Source organism: Mercenaria mercenaria, chromosome 9 (assembly GCF_021730395.1).
Source record: "Mercenaria mercenaria strain notata chromosome 9, MADL_Memer_1, whole genome shotgun sequence".
Lineage (NCBI taxonomy): Eukaryota > Metazoa > Mollusca > Bivalvia > Venerida > Veneridae > Mercenaria > Mercenaria mercenaria.
The window spans coordinates 33108249-33124734 of record NC_069369.1 but is presented as its reverse complement, the minus strand read 5'-3'; the positions used below and the strand labels follow the sequence as shown (position 1 = coordinate 33124734).

Below are 16486 nucleotides of genomic sequence, written 5' to 3'. Positions count from 1 at the left end.
AATCATTCGTCTTCCACCTCTGATTCACTTGGGGAGGTTGGCAGTTATTTACAGAGAACAGGTTTGTACTGACACAGAATCCTGGAACACTGGATAGGTTAACTACTTGCCATTACACATTAATTGAAATACTGTTGAAAAACGGCATTAAACGCAAAACAAATGATCAACAGAAATTTTCCAAGTCAAATAAGGGCCATACTTTGAATTATTTTCCATCAAGATTTCTCTCCCTTGGTTATAAAAGGATGAGAAGTTTCAATCCACTACTTGTACTTGTTACTGAAATACAGCTTGACAGCTGCATGCAAAACTTTAACTGCATTTTCTAGGTTGAAAAAAAAAACAAAACAAAAACACACGAAAAACCCCAAATAATATGGTCAAAATTTGTCAATATTTATATCAAAGGCATATATTTATTTAATTTTGTTGGGTTTAACGTCGCACCGACACAATTTTAGGTCATATGGCGACTTTCCAGCTTTAATGGTGGAGGAAGACCCCAGGTGTCCCTCCGTGCATACTTTCATCACGAGCGGGCACCTGGGTAGAACCACCGACCTTCTGTAAGCCAGCTGGATGGCTTCCTCACGTGAAGAATTCTACGCCCCAAATGAGGTTTCAAACCCACATCGATGAGGGGCAAATGATAATGGTTTGAAGTCAACGACTCTAATCGCTCGGCCACGGAGGCCCCGCCAAAGGCATATAAACCTCATTTCTATCAAAGGCATATAAACCTCATTTCTATCAAAGGCATATAAACCTCATTTCAGAATCTATCAAAGGCATATAAACCACATTTATATCAAAGGCATATAAACCTCATTTCTATCAAAGGCATATAAATCTCATTTATATCAAAGGCATATAAACCTCATTTCTATCAAAGGCATATAAACCTCATTTCTATCAAAGGCATATAAACCTCATTTCAGAATCTATCGAAGGCATATAAACCTCATTTATATCAAAGGCATATCAACCTCATTTCTATCAAAGGCATATAAACCTCATTTCAGAATCTATCAAAGGCATATAAACCTCATTTATATCAAAGGCATATAAACCTCATTTCAGAATCTATCAAAGGCATATAAACCTCATTTATATCAAAGGCATATAAACCTCATTTATATCAAAGGCATATAAACCTCATTTCTATCAAAGGCATATAAACCTCATTTCAGAATCTATCAAAGGCATATAAACCTCATTTATATCAAAGGCATATCAACCTCATTTCTATCAAAGGCATATAAACCTCATTTATATCAAAGGCATATAAACCTCATTTCTATCAAAGGCATATAAACCTCATTTCAGAATCTATCAAAGGCATATAAACCTCATTTATATCAAAGGCATATAAAACTCATTTCTATCAAAGGCATATAAACCTCATTGATATCAAAGGCATATAAACCTCATTTATATCAAAGGCATATAAGCCTCATTCATATTAAAGGCATATAAACAACATTCATATCAAAGGCATATAAACCTCATTTCTATCAAAGGCATATAAACCTCATTTCTATCAAAGGCATATAAACCTCATTTCTATCAAAGGCATATAAACCTCATTTCAGAATCTATCAAAGGCATATAAACCTCATTTATATCAAAGGTATATAAACCTCATTCATATCAAAGGCATATAAACCTCATTCATATCAAAGGCATATAAACCTCATTGATATCAAAGGCATATAAACCACATTTATATCAAAGGCATATAAACCTCATTTCTATCAAAGGCATATAAACCTCATTTATATCAAAGGCATATTAACCTCATTTCAGAATCTATCAAAGGCATATAAACCTCATTGATATCAAAGGCATATAAACCTCATTGATATCAAAGCCATGTAAACCTCATTTATATCAAAGGCATATAAACCTCATTTCTATCAAAGGCATATAAACCTCATTTCAGAATCTATCAAAGGCATATAAACCACATTTATATCAAAGGCATATAAACCTCATTTCTATCAAAGGCATATAAACCTCATTTATATCAAAGGCATATAAACCTAATTTATATCAAAGGCATATAAACCTCATTTCAGAATCTATCAAAGGCATATAAACCTCATTTATATCAAAGGCATATAAACCTCATTTATATGAAAGGCATATAAACCTAATTTCTATCAAAGGCATATAAACATCATTTCAGAATCTATCAAAGGCATATAAACCTCATTTATATCAAAGGCATATAAACCTCATTCATATCAAAGGCATATAAACCTCGTTTATATCAAAGACATATAAACCTCATTTATATCAAAGGCATATAAACCTATCAACACTATTATCTTGTCCTAGCAATAAGTTAAAACTTCATAAACATCTTGCCAAATTTAACAAGATATGATATTAACACTTTACCTGTTATCACCAACAAATTTAATGCTTCTAACATATACACCAACATCGTCTTTCGTAATACATGATCCATTGTCGTGTAAGTCCAGAATGCAAATCTGGTCGGGCCGAGCGCTCTGCTGTCGCACTGCGTACAACTGCATTGTGTCCTCGCGCAGGTAAGTCCCACAGTACTGCTTATCTCTCTTCTCTGTAAGGATTTAAATACTTTCTTCTATTGCTAACCACTTCTTATATTTTATGTCTATATCAAACTTGCTAACCACTTCTTATATCTATATCAAACTTGCTAACCACTTCTTATATTTTATATCTTTATCAAACTTGCTAACCACTTCTTATATTTTATATCTATATCAAACTTGCTACCACTTCTTATATTTTATATCTATATCAAACTGCTGTATTGTTTTTCATAAATCATTATCATGGAAAGATTGTAATTCTAACAAAACATTTGTCTGGAAAAGGAGCCAGTTTACCTCAAACTAAAGTATCATGTAACAAGTTCTTTGATGCATCATAATTTCCTGACACCATATTAAATTGAGTGAATTCAAAAATAAGTTCTTCAGTGATTTTGAGATTCCATGCTCAATTTCCATAGATTATGCTAATTTCCATTTTGCTTTTATTTCACCATTTGATCATAAACAACTAAATTCTTGTAATTACATATTCACACTGCATAGCCGATTATATTTTGAAAAGTAAATGAAGAGAATATCTACGTCTAATTTACCATAAAGTTTGCTAGTTGTACTGTTAGCAAGTAATAGGGAAATTAAAACAAAAATGAATATTTATAAGTCTATCGTATATTTTAGAATATAAAATACCTCCAGTTATAGCAACATCAACATTTATTGTGTAGAGCAGATTTCCTTCAGGCCTGGCCGTGCACTCCCTGGCTGGCACGAGTAAAGGGATATTGGAGTCCTTGCACCATTTTTCACATCGCTGCATGAGTTTCTCAATATAAACACTCCCTCTGTAGTCAGGTCCCAGCTGAGACAACAGCTGTAAATAAAATGTGTATGAGCCACGCCATGAGAAAACCAACATAATGGCTTTGCGACCAGCATGGATCCAGACCAGCCTGCGCATCCGCGCAGTCTGGTCAGGATCCATGCTGTTCGTTTTCAAAGCCTATTGCAATTAGGAAGACTGTTGGCGAACAGCATGGATCCTGACCTGACTGCGCAGATGCACAGGCTGGTCTGGATCCATGCTGGTTGCAAAGCCATTATGTTGGTTTTCTCATGACGTGGTTCATATGTAACTATTTCAATTATAACTGAATAAAATATAATAGAAAATTTCATGTTTTGTCTGTATTGTCTGTATATGAAGTATTCATGCTGTAACTTTCAAAAGTCAAGGTTAAAGAATATTTCAAATTCTACTCTTTGCAATGTATTAAACAGCTCAAAAATAATCAAACAAGCAAACTGGATATCTCAAGAAGTATTAATATAGCACAAATTGCATCAATGAAAAGGTGATGGTCCCAGGAATGAAACAGAAAAACTATATCAGTGACTATTAGACACAACAAATTCAGTATGTCATTTACCATAAGGGGCAAGTTGACTGGATCTTTTCTTGTGTTATCAGCAGCTAGTAGTACCATCCTGGTAACAAATTTTATCGCTTGGAATACCTCTTCATCAATCTTTAACTTTGCAGCATTAATGGGCTCCACTTTCTTCCCTTCTTTCTGTATTGCCAACAATTCTGCTCTTTTTTTGTCTAAATTTTCTACACATTTCCTTTCTGCTAGTCTCAAATCTTCCATGAGGGAGGTCAAGGTCATGGTATAACATTTGGCATACAGCCAATCAGGATTGCTGAAAAGGTCAGCCAGTGCTCTCTGCAACTGATCGCTGTGTATAAGCTGGTAAGGCAACTCACTGAGTTTACGAGTGTTGTATAAGTTCAGGCCAAATTTGATTGGCTGAGCTGGAACCTGTCTCATAGCAGCTGGGTAACTGCCCTTCTTTCCCTTCATCAGCTGCAGTGGTTTACAACTATCACTCCAAATACCCTGTAAATTAAAAGTAAATTACATCTCAATATTTAAGTAGCCTGCCCGCTTAGCTCAATAGGGAGAGAACAGATCTACAGATGTTACGGTCATGAGTTCGAGCCCTTGGCGAGGCATATGTTCTCTGTGACGATTTGATAAAAGACACTGTGTCTGAAATCATTCGTTCTCCACCTCCGATTCATGTGGAGTAGTTGGCAGTTACATGCGGAGAACAGGTTTGTACTGGTACAGAATCCAGGAACACTGATTGGGTTAACTGCCCGCCGTTACATGACTGAAATACTGTTGAAAAATGGTGTTAAACCCAAAACAAACAAACAAACAAATATCAGTATTTAAAACTGATCTTACCTTGTCCAATTACTTAGCTCAATCCTCTTATTCAAGGGGGCGGGGAAGTTAGCAGTTTACTTGCTGAGAACAGGTTAGCACTGGTACAGAATCAAGGAACACTGGTAAGGTTAACTTTACCAAGGTCCTTTTTTTTGGTCAAGTTTAATGTTACACCAGTACAAAAAAATGTCATTATGGTAATTTTCCTCAGCTTTTCATGGTGGAGGAGTTTCTAGGTGCTCTTCCAAGCATTATTTCATGCACAGATGGCCACCTGGATAGAATCACCAACCTTCAATTAGCCAGCTGGATGGCTTCCTCAAACAGAAAAAAAATTCTACAACCAAGTTAGGTTTCCAACCTACAACTGTGTGGCTAAAGTGATAAGCAATCAGCACCCTCGGCCACCGAGACCCCAAGGGACCAAGATGATCTCTGGTGTGCAAAAATTAGTTAAAACATAATCTCTTCAACTTTACTTTACTGTTACATTGAAGGGCAGTTTAACCAAGATTCTATGTCCTCAAGTTACATTTCCTCTTATGTTGTTAATAAAAAACCCTTTTCGTCTGTAAGAAATAGTGAAATGACTCTTTTAGAACATCTCTATCTTCTAAAAAAATTAAATAATATAGCTGAACCTGTATTTACCCTTATCATGCTGGACAGGATTGATTCTGCCTTTGCGACCAGCGTAGATTTTGATCAGGCTGCACATCTGTGCAGACTGATCATGATCTGCACAGTTCGCTATTCAGCCAGTATCTTTTTGGTAAGAACCCCCTTTTAACAGTAAATGGTACTGTCAAAATTGGAAGATTGACAAGTTCATTATAGAAATTTAGCAGGGTAAGGGTTAAACAGCCAGCCAAAGAAGCAAACCAATCTGGCTGCTTAAGACAAGCTGAATTTAGAATTTAAAGCCAATTTTGAAAGAAAGCTGACTGGCTGCTTTGGGCAAAGGGTTATTAAATAAAGGTGGCCCTCTATAGCAGATTCAACTGTATGCCCATATTAAGCTGTGTACCTGGAAGTATTCTGCAATCACTTGATGAAACTGTTTCCTCACACCTTCTGTTAAATATCTCTCGGAGGTTGCCTCATAAAATTGTCGATGATACCATGTGACCACCTTTTTTCCACCCGATTGACGCTCAACAACATACTCACTGATGTCGTACTCTACACGTTTCCATAGCAATGGTGGTAGACGGATGACTTCAGGATCAGGGGGTAAATGGTAGATGTATGTATCTTGCAGAACCTAGGGTGAGGAAAATGATATCTTTCTATTTATGTATAACTATGCAGTATGTTCTAAATATGACAAAAAAGTTATGAGGATATTGTTTAATTTGTAATTCCCAAGTCAGAAAAGCACTTTCTAAATTTCATAAACCTGGGGGTTGTCCTTTTAAAATGAAATAATTCCAACATCTACTAACTCAAGCAATTTGATTGGTTTAGGAAAGATGTTCACACATTGATGAACCCTCGTTCATAATCTTTGTATTCATGTGCGTATTTCAGCATTGTGTCCATACTGAGTCCAACAGCTATAATATACAAAAAAAGGAGATAAATTTCGTATTTCTAAATGAAACACGTCTGAGTACCCTTTTTTTAAGTCAGATAATTTCCTATCTAATGATCCAATTTTGATTAAAGATTTGCTAGAAAATTTTTGTGCAGTGCAAAATGATTGAAAACTTAGAAATACGTGTAGAAACATGTTTACTTGGAATTATAAGGACTATATAAGAAACACAACACCTCATCATCCAAGGAGAGAAGATCTTCCATTTCTGCCTCGGTCAATCCTTCCTTTGCTGCACACAGATAACCTAATATATACATAATATTAATTTTTATCAAAACAATCATATTACAATCACCTAAAACTTTTTCAAGTTAATATATTCTGCTACAACATGATATTAAAATCTGTTTGAGAAATAAAGTGAAACTTGCAACCAGTGATAGCTCAATAAGCCATGTTAAGGTAGTTCTGCAAAGTCTGATAAACTGGAAGTAGAGGCATAATGTCACTTATCTGGATAACGCAGAATAAAGCCTGGACTTGGTATATGAAAAATTAAAATAATTTCATGACTTAATGTCAACCTGTGATTTAAAAATGTTTGACACATTAAATAATTCCAAATAATGTCACATCAGCATGTAGTGTGCAGATCTCTTTTACCATTGCATATATCTCAAAAACAAGCATACAGACCTATACATTTCATTTCACCATATCAGAGATAACATGTTTATTTATGACTCTGAGAAGTTTAATTAAAACTTACATCATTATTAGAAACATTTCTATCTGCGAAAAAGTCACCAAAATTGTGATTTTCCCAAAGACACATATTATGAAATTTTGTGTGAGGTACAAATTTTTCAAGTCAGTTTAGCAAAAATCAAGCAATTATCTAATGATTTCACAGTATTTGTGTTTGTATGTAAGAATTTTCTGTTTGTACATGTTTACGTACATGTTAATACTTTTGAAATAAATGCTGCTTGATATTCAGAAGTGAAATCACAGGTGACTTTGTTCCCAGAAATATTACTCTGTCTGCAGTGTAATGATAAACAATAATACTTTACCGATGCTTTTTTTCACAATCTCTTCACCATGACTCTTTTCAAGGTTGTCAAACAGATGGTTAATTGCCTCCTTCACTGTAATACCAAGAGCACTTTCATCAACTTGCGTGTAGGATTTCCAGGAAAACGACATGTCTACCAACAATTTCAGGTACAGGGGCTGGCTATTCTTTGCAAAATGATCCAAAATAAGATTTTTCTGTTTCTTAGATAGGTGGCGCTGCATATTTTTACAGAGAACATTAATAATTTCTGTTGCTGCTTCATTTTCAAGCTGATCAATTTCCACATACTGTCCAGGATCCGAAAACAGCAGACGGGCATTATTGAGACAATCAAGTCTGTCGCTAACAACTGAAATCATCATGTGAACACCAGGTGGCAGCTTGTGAGGTAGCCAGTTAAACATGTGAGCATGGTCCGCTTGACTCAGTTGGTCTACAGAATCCAAAACGATCACAAGATTTTTTTCCCCGGTGTCGATTTTCCACAAAAGTGCGGCAAAGTATTGGACAAGAAACTGATAATCTGTTTCAATGTCTATCCCGGTTTGTTTCTGCATCTTGTACACTTCACTAACCTGTAAGCAAAGACTTACTAAAACCTCTCTTATTGTGGTTGACATAGTCGATGTTCCAAGAAAACGTATCATCAAAACTGAATTAGGAAACCAGGTTTTTGACATTTCGGCTGCTTTTGCCATAAGAGCTGTTTTTCCACAACCTGACTTTCCATACACTATCAAAGGCTTGGTGTATTCCATAATTTCCGGCAGCCTGGTCAACCTGTCCTGCAGGTTGAAATTTGGATCAGATTCCAAGTCGTTTAACTCATCACCAATAGTAAATGTTACACCAAGCTCCTTTAATACTGCTTGCATTTGTTTCCGTTCCTCAGATACAGCTGTCTGATTTTCTCTAATAACTTCCTCAGCGTCGGCATTATCTGCAATCTCTTCTATCTCCTTTTCATTTTTCCCATTATCGACTTTGTGTAAAGTTTTAAGTTTCATTTGAATTTCAGCCAGCATATTTTCTCTGCCACAAAAAGACTTGCATTTGGTCTGGCAGAAATGAAGATGATGTAGAACTTCTTCAAATAAGGGAGATCTGTAGCCAGATGAAGTTTCGTCACATGAAGCAGCTGTTATCATTTTCTCTATGCTTCTTATGAAGTCACTACCAAACTGCTTGATGTAGCTGAAAAAGCATAAATAGCAAGACAGCATCAATAAGTGGAACTATGACGGTGATTAAGGCTCAAAGACGCTGCTTCGATATAGGAAAAATAAAATGCTGCAATCGTGGCCAGTTGTCCCCAAATGTGACTTGACCTTGGACCTAGTGGCCTGCATCATGCATGATTCTCTTAAAATTATGAAGTTGGTCATTTTTGTGTAGTTATTAGAAAATCCCTTAAAGTTTGGAATAAAGCTATTTGAACTCGCTGGGCCTCTCAGTGTCCTTGACTTTTGACAGTGACCTTGTGGTCTATATGCAACATCTTGAAAAAGTTAACAATTGATGCTAGTCTTATGAAAATCCTTCTAAAGGTTTGGAAGACATGGAGCGGACACAAATATAAGCTGTTTGATCTTTCACTCTAGAGTGCTTCCATAGATTTAAAACTTCCTAAAACATGGAATCGCTTTAGGATTTAACCTTGAATCACTTTAAAGTAGCCACATAATGTGATTGCTATTGGAAGCATATTGTAAATTTCACAAAATCTGACATAAAATTTAATGAGCAGCTTTAAAATGTTTTCTAATTTTTTTTTTATTTTTAAATGTGTTATTGTTTTAGCATAAAACAACTTCTGTGAGGTCAAATTTTCTGGGGACATGAATGTATTTCTAATTTTAATGATGAAATAAAATGACATTTTAGTGGGTTTTTTTCACTGGGATTTTATTTCAACAATTAATACTAACATGAAATCCACAAAAATTAGCCCCCCCCCCCACCCCCAAAGAACAAGAGCCGTAAGACAGCCAATGTTTGGCTATTCAAATTGTTGTCCCAGAAGCAGGATATTACCCTAAATGTTAAAATATCTGAAGAGTTTCAATCCAGGATCTGCATTAGTTCTGGAGTAACTTACATGCAAAACTTTAACCAGAAGTTTTTAAGTTCAAAGGGGACATAATTTTGCAAAATACATGTCAGAGTTATGGGACTTGATGCTAAGACCTAGATATATTAACCTGAAGAAACGTGTTAAGTTTCAATTCAATATTTGCATTAGTTTTCGAGATAGTGACTTGCATGCAAAACTTTAACCAGGATTGTTTAAGTCCAAAGGGGGCATAATTTGGCCAAAATACATGTCAGAGTTATGGAACTTGACCCAGTGAGGTTGGTTATTGACCTACAAAAATAAAAAATAAATTTCAAAGCTATATGCCTTTAAATAATAGCTACATGCATATGTACTTGCACGCAAAACTTTAACCAGGATTTTCTAGGTCCAAAAGGGGGCATAATTTGGCCAAAATATATGCCAGTGTTATAGGACTTGACCCTGTGAGGTTGGTACTTGACCTAGAAAAAGAAAAAATAAGCTTCAAAGCTATTTGCGTTTGAATAATAGCTATATGTACTTGCACAACTTTAACCAGGATTTTCTAAGTCCTAAAGGGGGCATAATTTGGCCAAAATGCATGTCAGTTATGGGACTTGATGCTGTCACCTAGTTTTATAACCCCAAAGACACATGTGAAATTTCAATTCAATATCTGCATTAGTTTTGGATACAGTAACTTGCATGCAAAACTTTAACCAAGTCCAAAAGGGGGCATAATTTGGCCAAAATACATGTCAGAGTTATTGGACTTGACACAGCGGATACCAGGTTGAGTAGAATAGCTTTGAACAGTTGAGCTAAAAATAATGATTCCACAGAAAGTGAAAAATAGTGACAAATTCCTCAAGTTTGAAACAGTTCATAGATTATTATACCAATGGAATTTTAGTTTACAAATACATGTAGCTTGACCGAAAGAATACCTGATATGTTCTTGATTCTTGAAGATACTGACACCGATTTTATCCCACTGCAAGTTATATCTGAATAAACCAGCAGACGTCATTTTCGTGGGAATTTTCATCATGCGTAGATTTTCTCTTAACTTGTCTGCCTCTGTATCCCTGGCACCCTCTATCATGTCAGTGAACCTTCCTAATACAAATGAAAAACAAACACATATTTTTGTGTGTACCACATACAATGAAGTACAGTGAAACCCCTTCTAAAATGAACTGCTTCAAAGCAGAAACCTCTCTAAATGAACAGTTGTCTTTGTCCAGAATATGTCCCTTCTATCAAAATTATCAAACATAATTTATCATACTGACCCCACATATTTCCATGGAGGATTACTAACAAACCCTATCACTGATTTGTTTTATTGACAACTTATTTCTTGGCTTAGAATGACATGAAAATCTACTGACCCTCCACAGAAATACAGGGGGTCACCATGTGACCACCTTTTAACCAATGAAAATGCTAGAATCTAATGGGCAGTAAAACAATTGAGCCGCACCATGTTAAAACCAACATAGTGCATTTGCGACCAGCATGGATCCAGACCAGCCTGCACATCTGCACAGTCTGGTCAGGATCCATACTGTTCGCTTTCAAATCCTATTGCAATTAGAGAAACCGAGAGCTGGTCTGGATCCATGCTGGTCTATGTAGGTTTTCTCATGGTGCGGCTCAATTGGAGATGGGGACTTCACAAAGTCTGGAAGGTGAGGAAAACACTAGGTGCATCTGTGGAAAGAACATGTATTACAGTCACAGATAATCAAACGAGGTGAACCTTCAACCGTCTGCTGGCCAACTTCACGGAAGAATTTGAGAAAAGGGTTATGTAATTGAAATTAAAGTCATTAGTCTCTACCCTACCTGCCAGAGTGTCTTGTAAGTTGATGTCATTAAGTGTTCTTTCAAAACAAAGCACCCTGTCAGTAATGTTGTCTGCTGATAATATTCCAGCATACACCTCATTTTCTGTCACTGCAAAATAAATTGACAAAGACTTTATGTTTGGTTCCTGGATGATACTGTATGGCATAACAATTTATGATAACATCTTAAGTTTTCGGTGTAACATTCTTGTTGCTGTGAAATATATTGACAACTGAAGTGCGGGTGCTTCTTTTAATATTTATAATCACCAAGTGTGGCAGATACAATGGTTTGATCTAGATATCCAAGACGATATTTTCGACCTTCATAATCTCTTTCCATAATGCATATAATAATAGGCACCTCAAGAACATTATAATTTACATGCGCCCTCAAGCTAAAAATGCAGATGCAAGGAGTAACAGAAAGACAGAAGCAAAGGCAAAAACAATATGTCTCCAATGGAATGGGAAGACATGATAAAACTATACCCTTTGAACTGGAAAGAAATTTAATCAAGAATGTTCTGGAAAGAAATTTAATCCAGAAAGTTCTGGAAAAAAATTAATCCAGAAAGTTCTTTCCAGTAAAAATACAGTTTACATATCATAAGGAATCCAGAGAAGTTTAATTAAACAAAATTTATCATTTTAATCAGTAGTCCAAATAAAGGGACATTAAGAACAGTTGTAACTTTTTTAATGGCCTAATCCTTTAAGAGAAGGTGTAAAATATCAGACCATAAAATAAAACCACCCAAATAAATCAAATGAATAAAACTAGTCCACCACTATTTTATTCAGGACAGCCTACAAAAGACATTGTTTTGAATATTCTATCATCAGAGTTCTTGGATTCTTTCAATGGAATACAATGTTTTATTTACTTCACTGACACTTACCAGACTGAAAATATTTGTGTTTATCTTCTTCTGACATCTTACCCTCCTTACAGAGATGATCAGCTGATTCTCTCAGCAGCGTTGTTAATTTTTCCACTACACCCCACCACTCTCTCTGTGCCTTTAAAACAAAACATATATACACTGATCATTTATACATATTGTTGTGTTACATTGATAATACCACAGACAGTTTGTTGTACAAAGTTTAAATTTTAGCAAAAATGGTTTCCTATCAATAACAAGAATAATGGACAGATTGATTTTTGGGTTTGACATGCATACAGGTGTTTTCAATTGGAGAAAAATTAACTTTTTGTAAACACTATTTCAAGAATGAAACAAGAAAAAATGGCAATTCCAAAAAACTTGACCAAGCACTGTAGTTCTGTTTTCATTTCTATACTAATTTTCCTTTAAGTGGCAACAGCAATTTCATGGTAACCATTATGTTTATGAAAATAATATAACTGAATGTAGTTTATATTGCCTCTTATACTGATTTGTACAAATAACATTTATTAAGCAAGTGTTCGGCAAGCCAAACTTTTCTGTTTTTAGTATCACTGACCTTGACTCTCTACAGCCCCAAATACAATCCAAGTCTAGCTACATGTATCTGTGTAAGTCTGCTACACAAAATTGAAAACCTCATTAAAAATCAATCCAAAAATACCCCTTAAATGTCCGTCTTACCTTGACAACATTTTCCGAAAAATGCAAAAATGAAAGGATTTAGAAAAGTTCAAACATTTTAACTTTTAAAACCCCCTTTTATGATATGGAACACAATATTTATGGGGCAAAGGAATGATTCTGTGTGATTATGTGAACATAATATGAGCCGCACCATGAGAAAACCAACATAATGCATTTGCGACCAGCATGGATCCAGACCAGTCTGTGCGGATCCAGCCTGCGCATCAGCACACAGTCTGGTCAGGATCCATGCTGTTCACTAACAGTTTCTCTAACTGCAATTGGCTTTGAAAAGCAAACAGCATGGATCCTGACCAGACTGCGTGGATGTGCAGGCTGGTCTGGATCCACGCTGGTAGCAAATGCACAATGTTTGTTTTCTCATGGCGCAGCTCATATTACACAACAGTCAAACATTTACAAATTACTGAATTAATGTCTGTGTTATGATAGATATATAAATTAGAATCACAGCACCATTCAAGCACCACTAAAGGTTAAATTACCAGTAGGTCACAGTGTTTCTAAAAATTCTAACCTGAACTCACAACTGCTGTGGCTGAAATAATATAACACTAGATGCATGTTTTTCTATCAATTCGATTGCATTATCTTGAATTGAATTTCAAAATCAACAAATTTTATGTTTTAAGTAGAAGGTGAATGCCAAGAAGATGTTTCAAGAAGCAAAAAATCAAAATTGGAAAATCGCAAAAAAAAAAAACAACCTGCAAAATATAAGACTTTTACAGTACATGACTTAGCAAAACCTGAACCGAGGTGTGACACAAATGCAGATGCCCTGGTGAGTAGAATGGTTTTTACTGTTCAGTCAGTTCTTTGAATAGTCATGCTAACAAATTTGCCTATTAAAATTTAGTGTCATCTTCAAAAAGAAAAGTGGAATGTAACTATACTTGATAACTATTTTCAGGTTATATTGTATTTAGTCATGGTTAAAATTTTGCATGTATATCCAGTCTATTTATCTTTATATACTTTGCCGATAAAACCTGAAAAAGTAGGTTTATGCAAAATTTAATGTCTCTTAAATAACTAGAAAATGCTTTTGTAAAAAAGCGCATGTCTCCCCCAATGCAAAGTCCTATAGGCAAGAAGTCAATAGGGGTCAGGAGCGAAAGTCAAAGAGACACTGATGGTTGGCTGCAATAGGGATCATCTACTTGGCATATCCAGTCATCCCGCTAAATTTCAACACTCGTGGCCTAGTGGTTCTCAAGTCACTGTTCAGGCTCCTGTGACCCTGACCTTTGATCAAGTGACCTCAAAATAAATAGGGGTCATGTACTCTGCATGTCCAATCATCCTATTAAGTTTCAACATTGTAGGTCAGGTGGTTCTCAAGTTATTTCCAAAAAATGATTTTACATGAACAGGCCACTGTGACCTTGACCTTTAATAGACTGACCCCAAAATCAATAGGGGTCATCTACTCTGCATGTTCAATCATCCTATGAAGTTTCAACATTCTGGGTCAAGTGGTTCTCAAGTTATTGATCGGAACTAGTTATCAATGTTCAGGCCCGTGACCTTGACCTTTAACGGAGTGACCCCAAAAACAATAATGGTCATTTACTCTGCATGAACAATCATCCTATGAAATTTCAACATTCTGGGTCGAGAGGTTCTCAAGTTATTGACTGGAAATGGTTTTCCATGTTCAGGCCCCTGTGGCCTTGACCTTTGACAGAGTGACCCTAAAATCGTTAGGGTTCATCTACTCTGCATGACCAATCATCCTACGAAGTTTCATCATTCTGGGTCAAGTGGTTCTCAAGTTACTGACCGGAAATGGTTTTCAATGTGCGGGCCCCTGTGACCTTGACCTTTCACAGAGTGACCCCAAAATCGTTAGGGGTCATCTACTCTTTATGACCAATCATCCTATTAAGTTTCAACATTCTGGGTCAAGTGGTTCTCAAGTTACTGACCGGAAATGGTTTTCAATGTTCAGGCCCCTGTGACCTTGACCTTTAATGGAGTGACCCCAAAATCGATAGGGGTCATCTACTTTGCATGTACAATCATCCTATGAAGTTTCAACATTCTGGGTCAGGTGGTTCTCTAGTTATTGATTGGAAATGGTTTTCAATGTTCAGGCCCCTGTGACCTTGACCTTTGACAGAGTGACCCCAAAATCAATAGGGGTCATCTACTCTTCATGACCAATCATCCTATGAAGTTTCAACATTCTGGGTTAAGTGGTTCTCTAGTCATTGATCGGAAATGGTTTTCAATGTTCAGGCCCCTGTGACCTTGACCTTTGACAGAGTGACCCCAAAATCAATAGGGGTCATCTAGTCTTCATGACCAATCATCCTATGAAGTTTCAACATTCTGGGTCAAGTGGTTCTCTAGTTATTGATCGGAAATGGTTTTCAATGTTCAGGCCCCTGTGACCTTGACCTTTGATGGAGTGACCCCAAAAACAATAGGGGTCGTCTACTCCAGCAGCCCTACAACCCTATAAAGCTTAAAGGTTCTAGGTCAAATGGTTCTCCAGTTATTGCTCGGAAATGAAGTGTGACGTACGGACGGACAGACGGACGGACAGGGCAAAAACATAATAAACATTTGAAGGGAAAAGCCTACGTTATTTTTGAACAACCTTCTGAAATTTGAAACCCGAAATTTCAGCCCGTTAGTTGACAGAAATCTCTTCTTAAAAATTTTGTAATTTCATTACCTGCTGTCGGGAACTAGCATTTGCTGGTGTCATATCAAAATACTGTGGATACTGTGTGCTGATTGGCTGTAGAGTGTAAATGGTTGGTTCCCGATTATAATCACACAGGTACCAGGTAAGCAGCAGGGAAATATCATGACCCAGTTTTATGGCTGTATTTTTCAGCAGTTTAAACTCTGAAACTTCTATTTCTGATGGTATAGGTCTAAATCCATACTTGTCACCAAGAAATGCCTAAAAAATAAACAAATCAAAGACTGTCAAATCTAGTGTAAATGAGGATGCTTTCAGGTTATAATTTGCAGGTGGAAATGTCAAAAACATACTACTGTAGATTGGGTTATAATCACAAAGGTTTGATTTTTACTAATATTTGCAATTTGTCGACAAAACTCCTGTAAAATATTTACAAGTATTATCTCCCAAAGTAGAAACAACTTAACAAATTCTTAAAAATACAAATGTCTGGTCTATCAAATTATGCAATAAGAGAGATGCAAGCATTAAGAAATCCACAGTAAGAAAGGGCACGGTGAAATACACTTATTCAAAATGTTTGTAATTCAGCAAGTAGAGCACAGAGATCTATCCCCTGTGAGAGGTGAATATTCTCCCAAGACCATGGAAAACAATACATTGTATGTCTGAAGTCATTCCTCCTTCATTTTGTTGCACACTGCTGGGAATTGGGAACAAAAGTTAGGATGAATGACAGTTGATGAGATTGAAGTTTTGTTGACTGATGCAACCCAAAAAATCCATAAAAAATAATCTCAACAAATAATCATGATTTCACAGTAAGATTCATCTTCATGTCTAAAATAATCATGTGAAAGATTATAATAACATTCAGTAACAGCTG

At 36.0% G+C, this 16486-nt stretch overlaps 1 protein-coding gene across 2 annotated transcripts in view; it reads right to left on the bottom strand.

The window, feature by feature from the left end:
* LOC123546872 (uncharacterized) overlaps nucleotides 1-16486 on the bottom strand; it is a 52302-nt gene that overhangs the window by 28681 nt on the left and 7135 nt on the right. For both annotated transcript variants that reach the window (XM_053551172.1, XM_053551173.1), the window contains exons 5-14: nucleotides 15625-15858; nucleotides 12219-12339; nucleotides 11315-11425; nucleotides 10411-10582; nucleotides 7403-8601; nucleotides 6560-6630; nucleotides 5814-6050; nucleotides 3980-4450; nucleotides 3243-3423; nucleotides 2407-2593 (exon numbers count right to left, since the gene is read on the bottom strand). In XM_053551172.1, coding sequence (XP_053407147.1) covers nucleotides 2407-2593; nucleotides 3243-3423; nucleotides 3980-4450; nucleotides 5814-6050; nucleotides 6560-6630; nucleotides 7403-8601; nucleotides 10411-10582; nucleotides 11315-11425; nucleotides 12219-12339; nucleotides 15625-15858 — 2984 coding nt within the window. The remainder of the gene's footprint in view (nucleotides 1-2406; nucleotides 2594-3242; nucleotides 3424-3979; nucleotides 4451-5813; nucleotides 6051-6559; nucleotides 6631-7402; nucleotides 8602-10410; nucleotides 10583-11314; nucleotides 11426-12218; nucleotides 12340-15624; nucleotides 15859-16486) is intronic.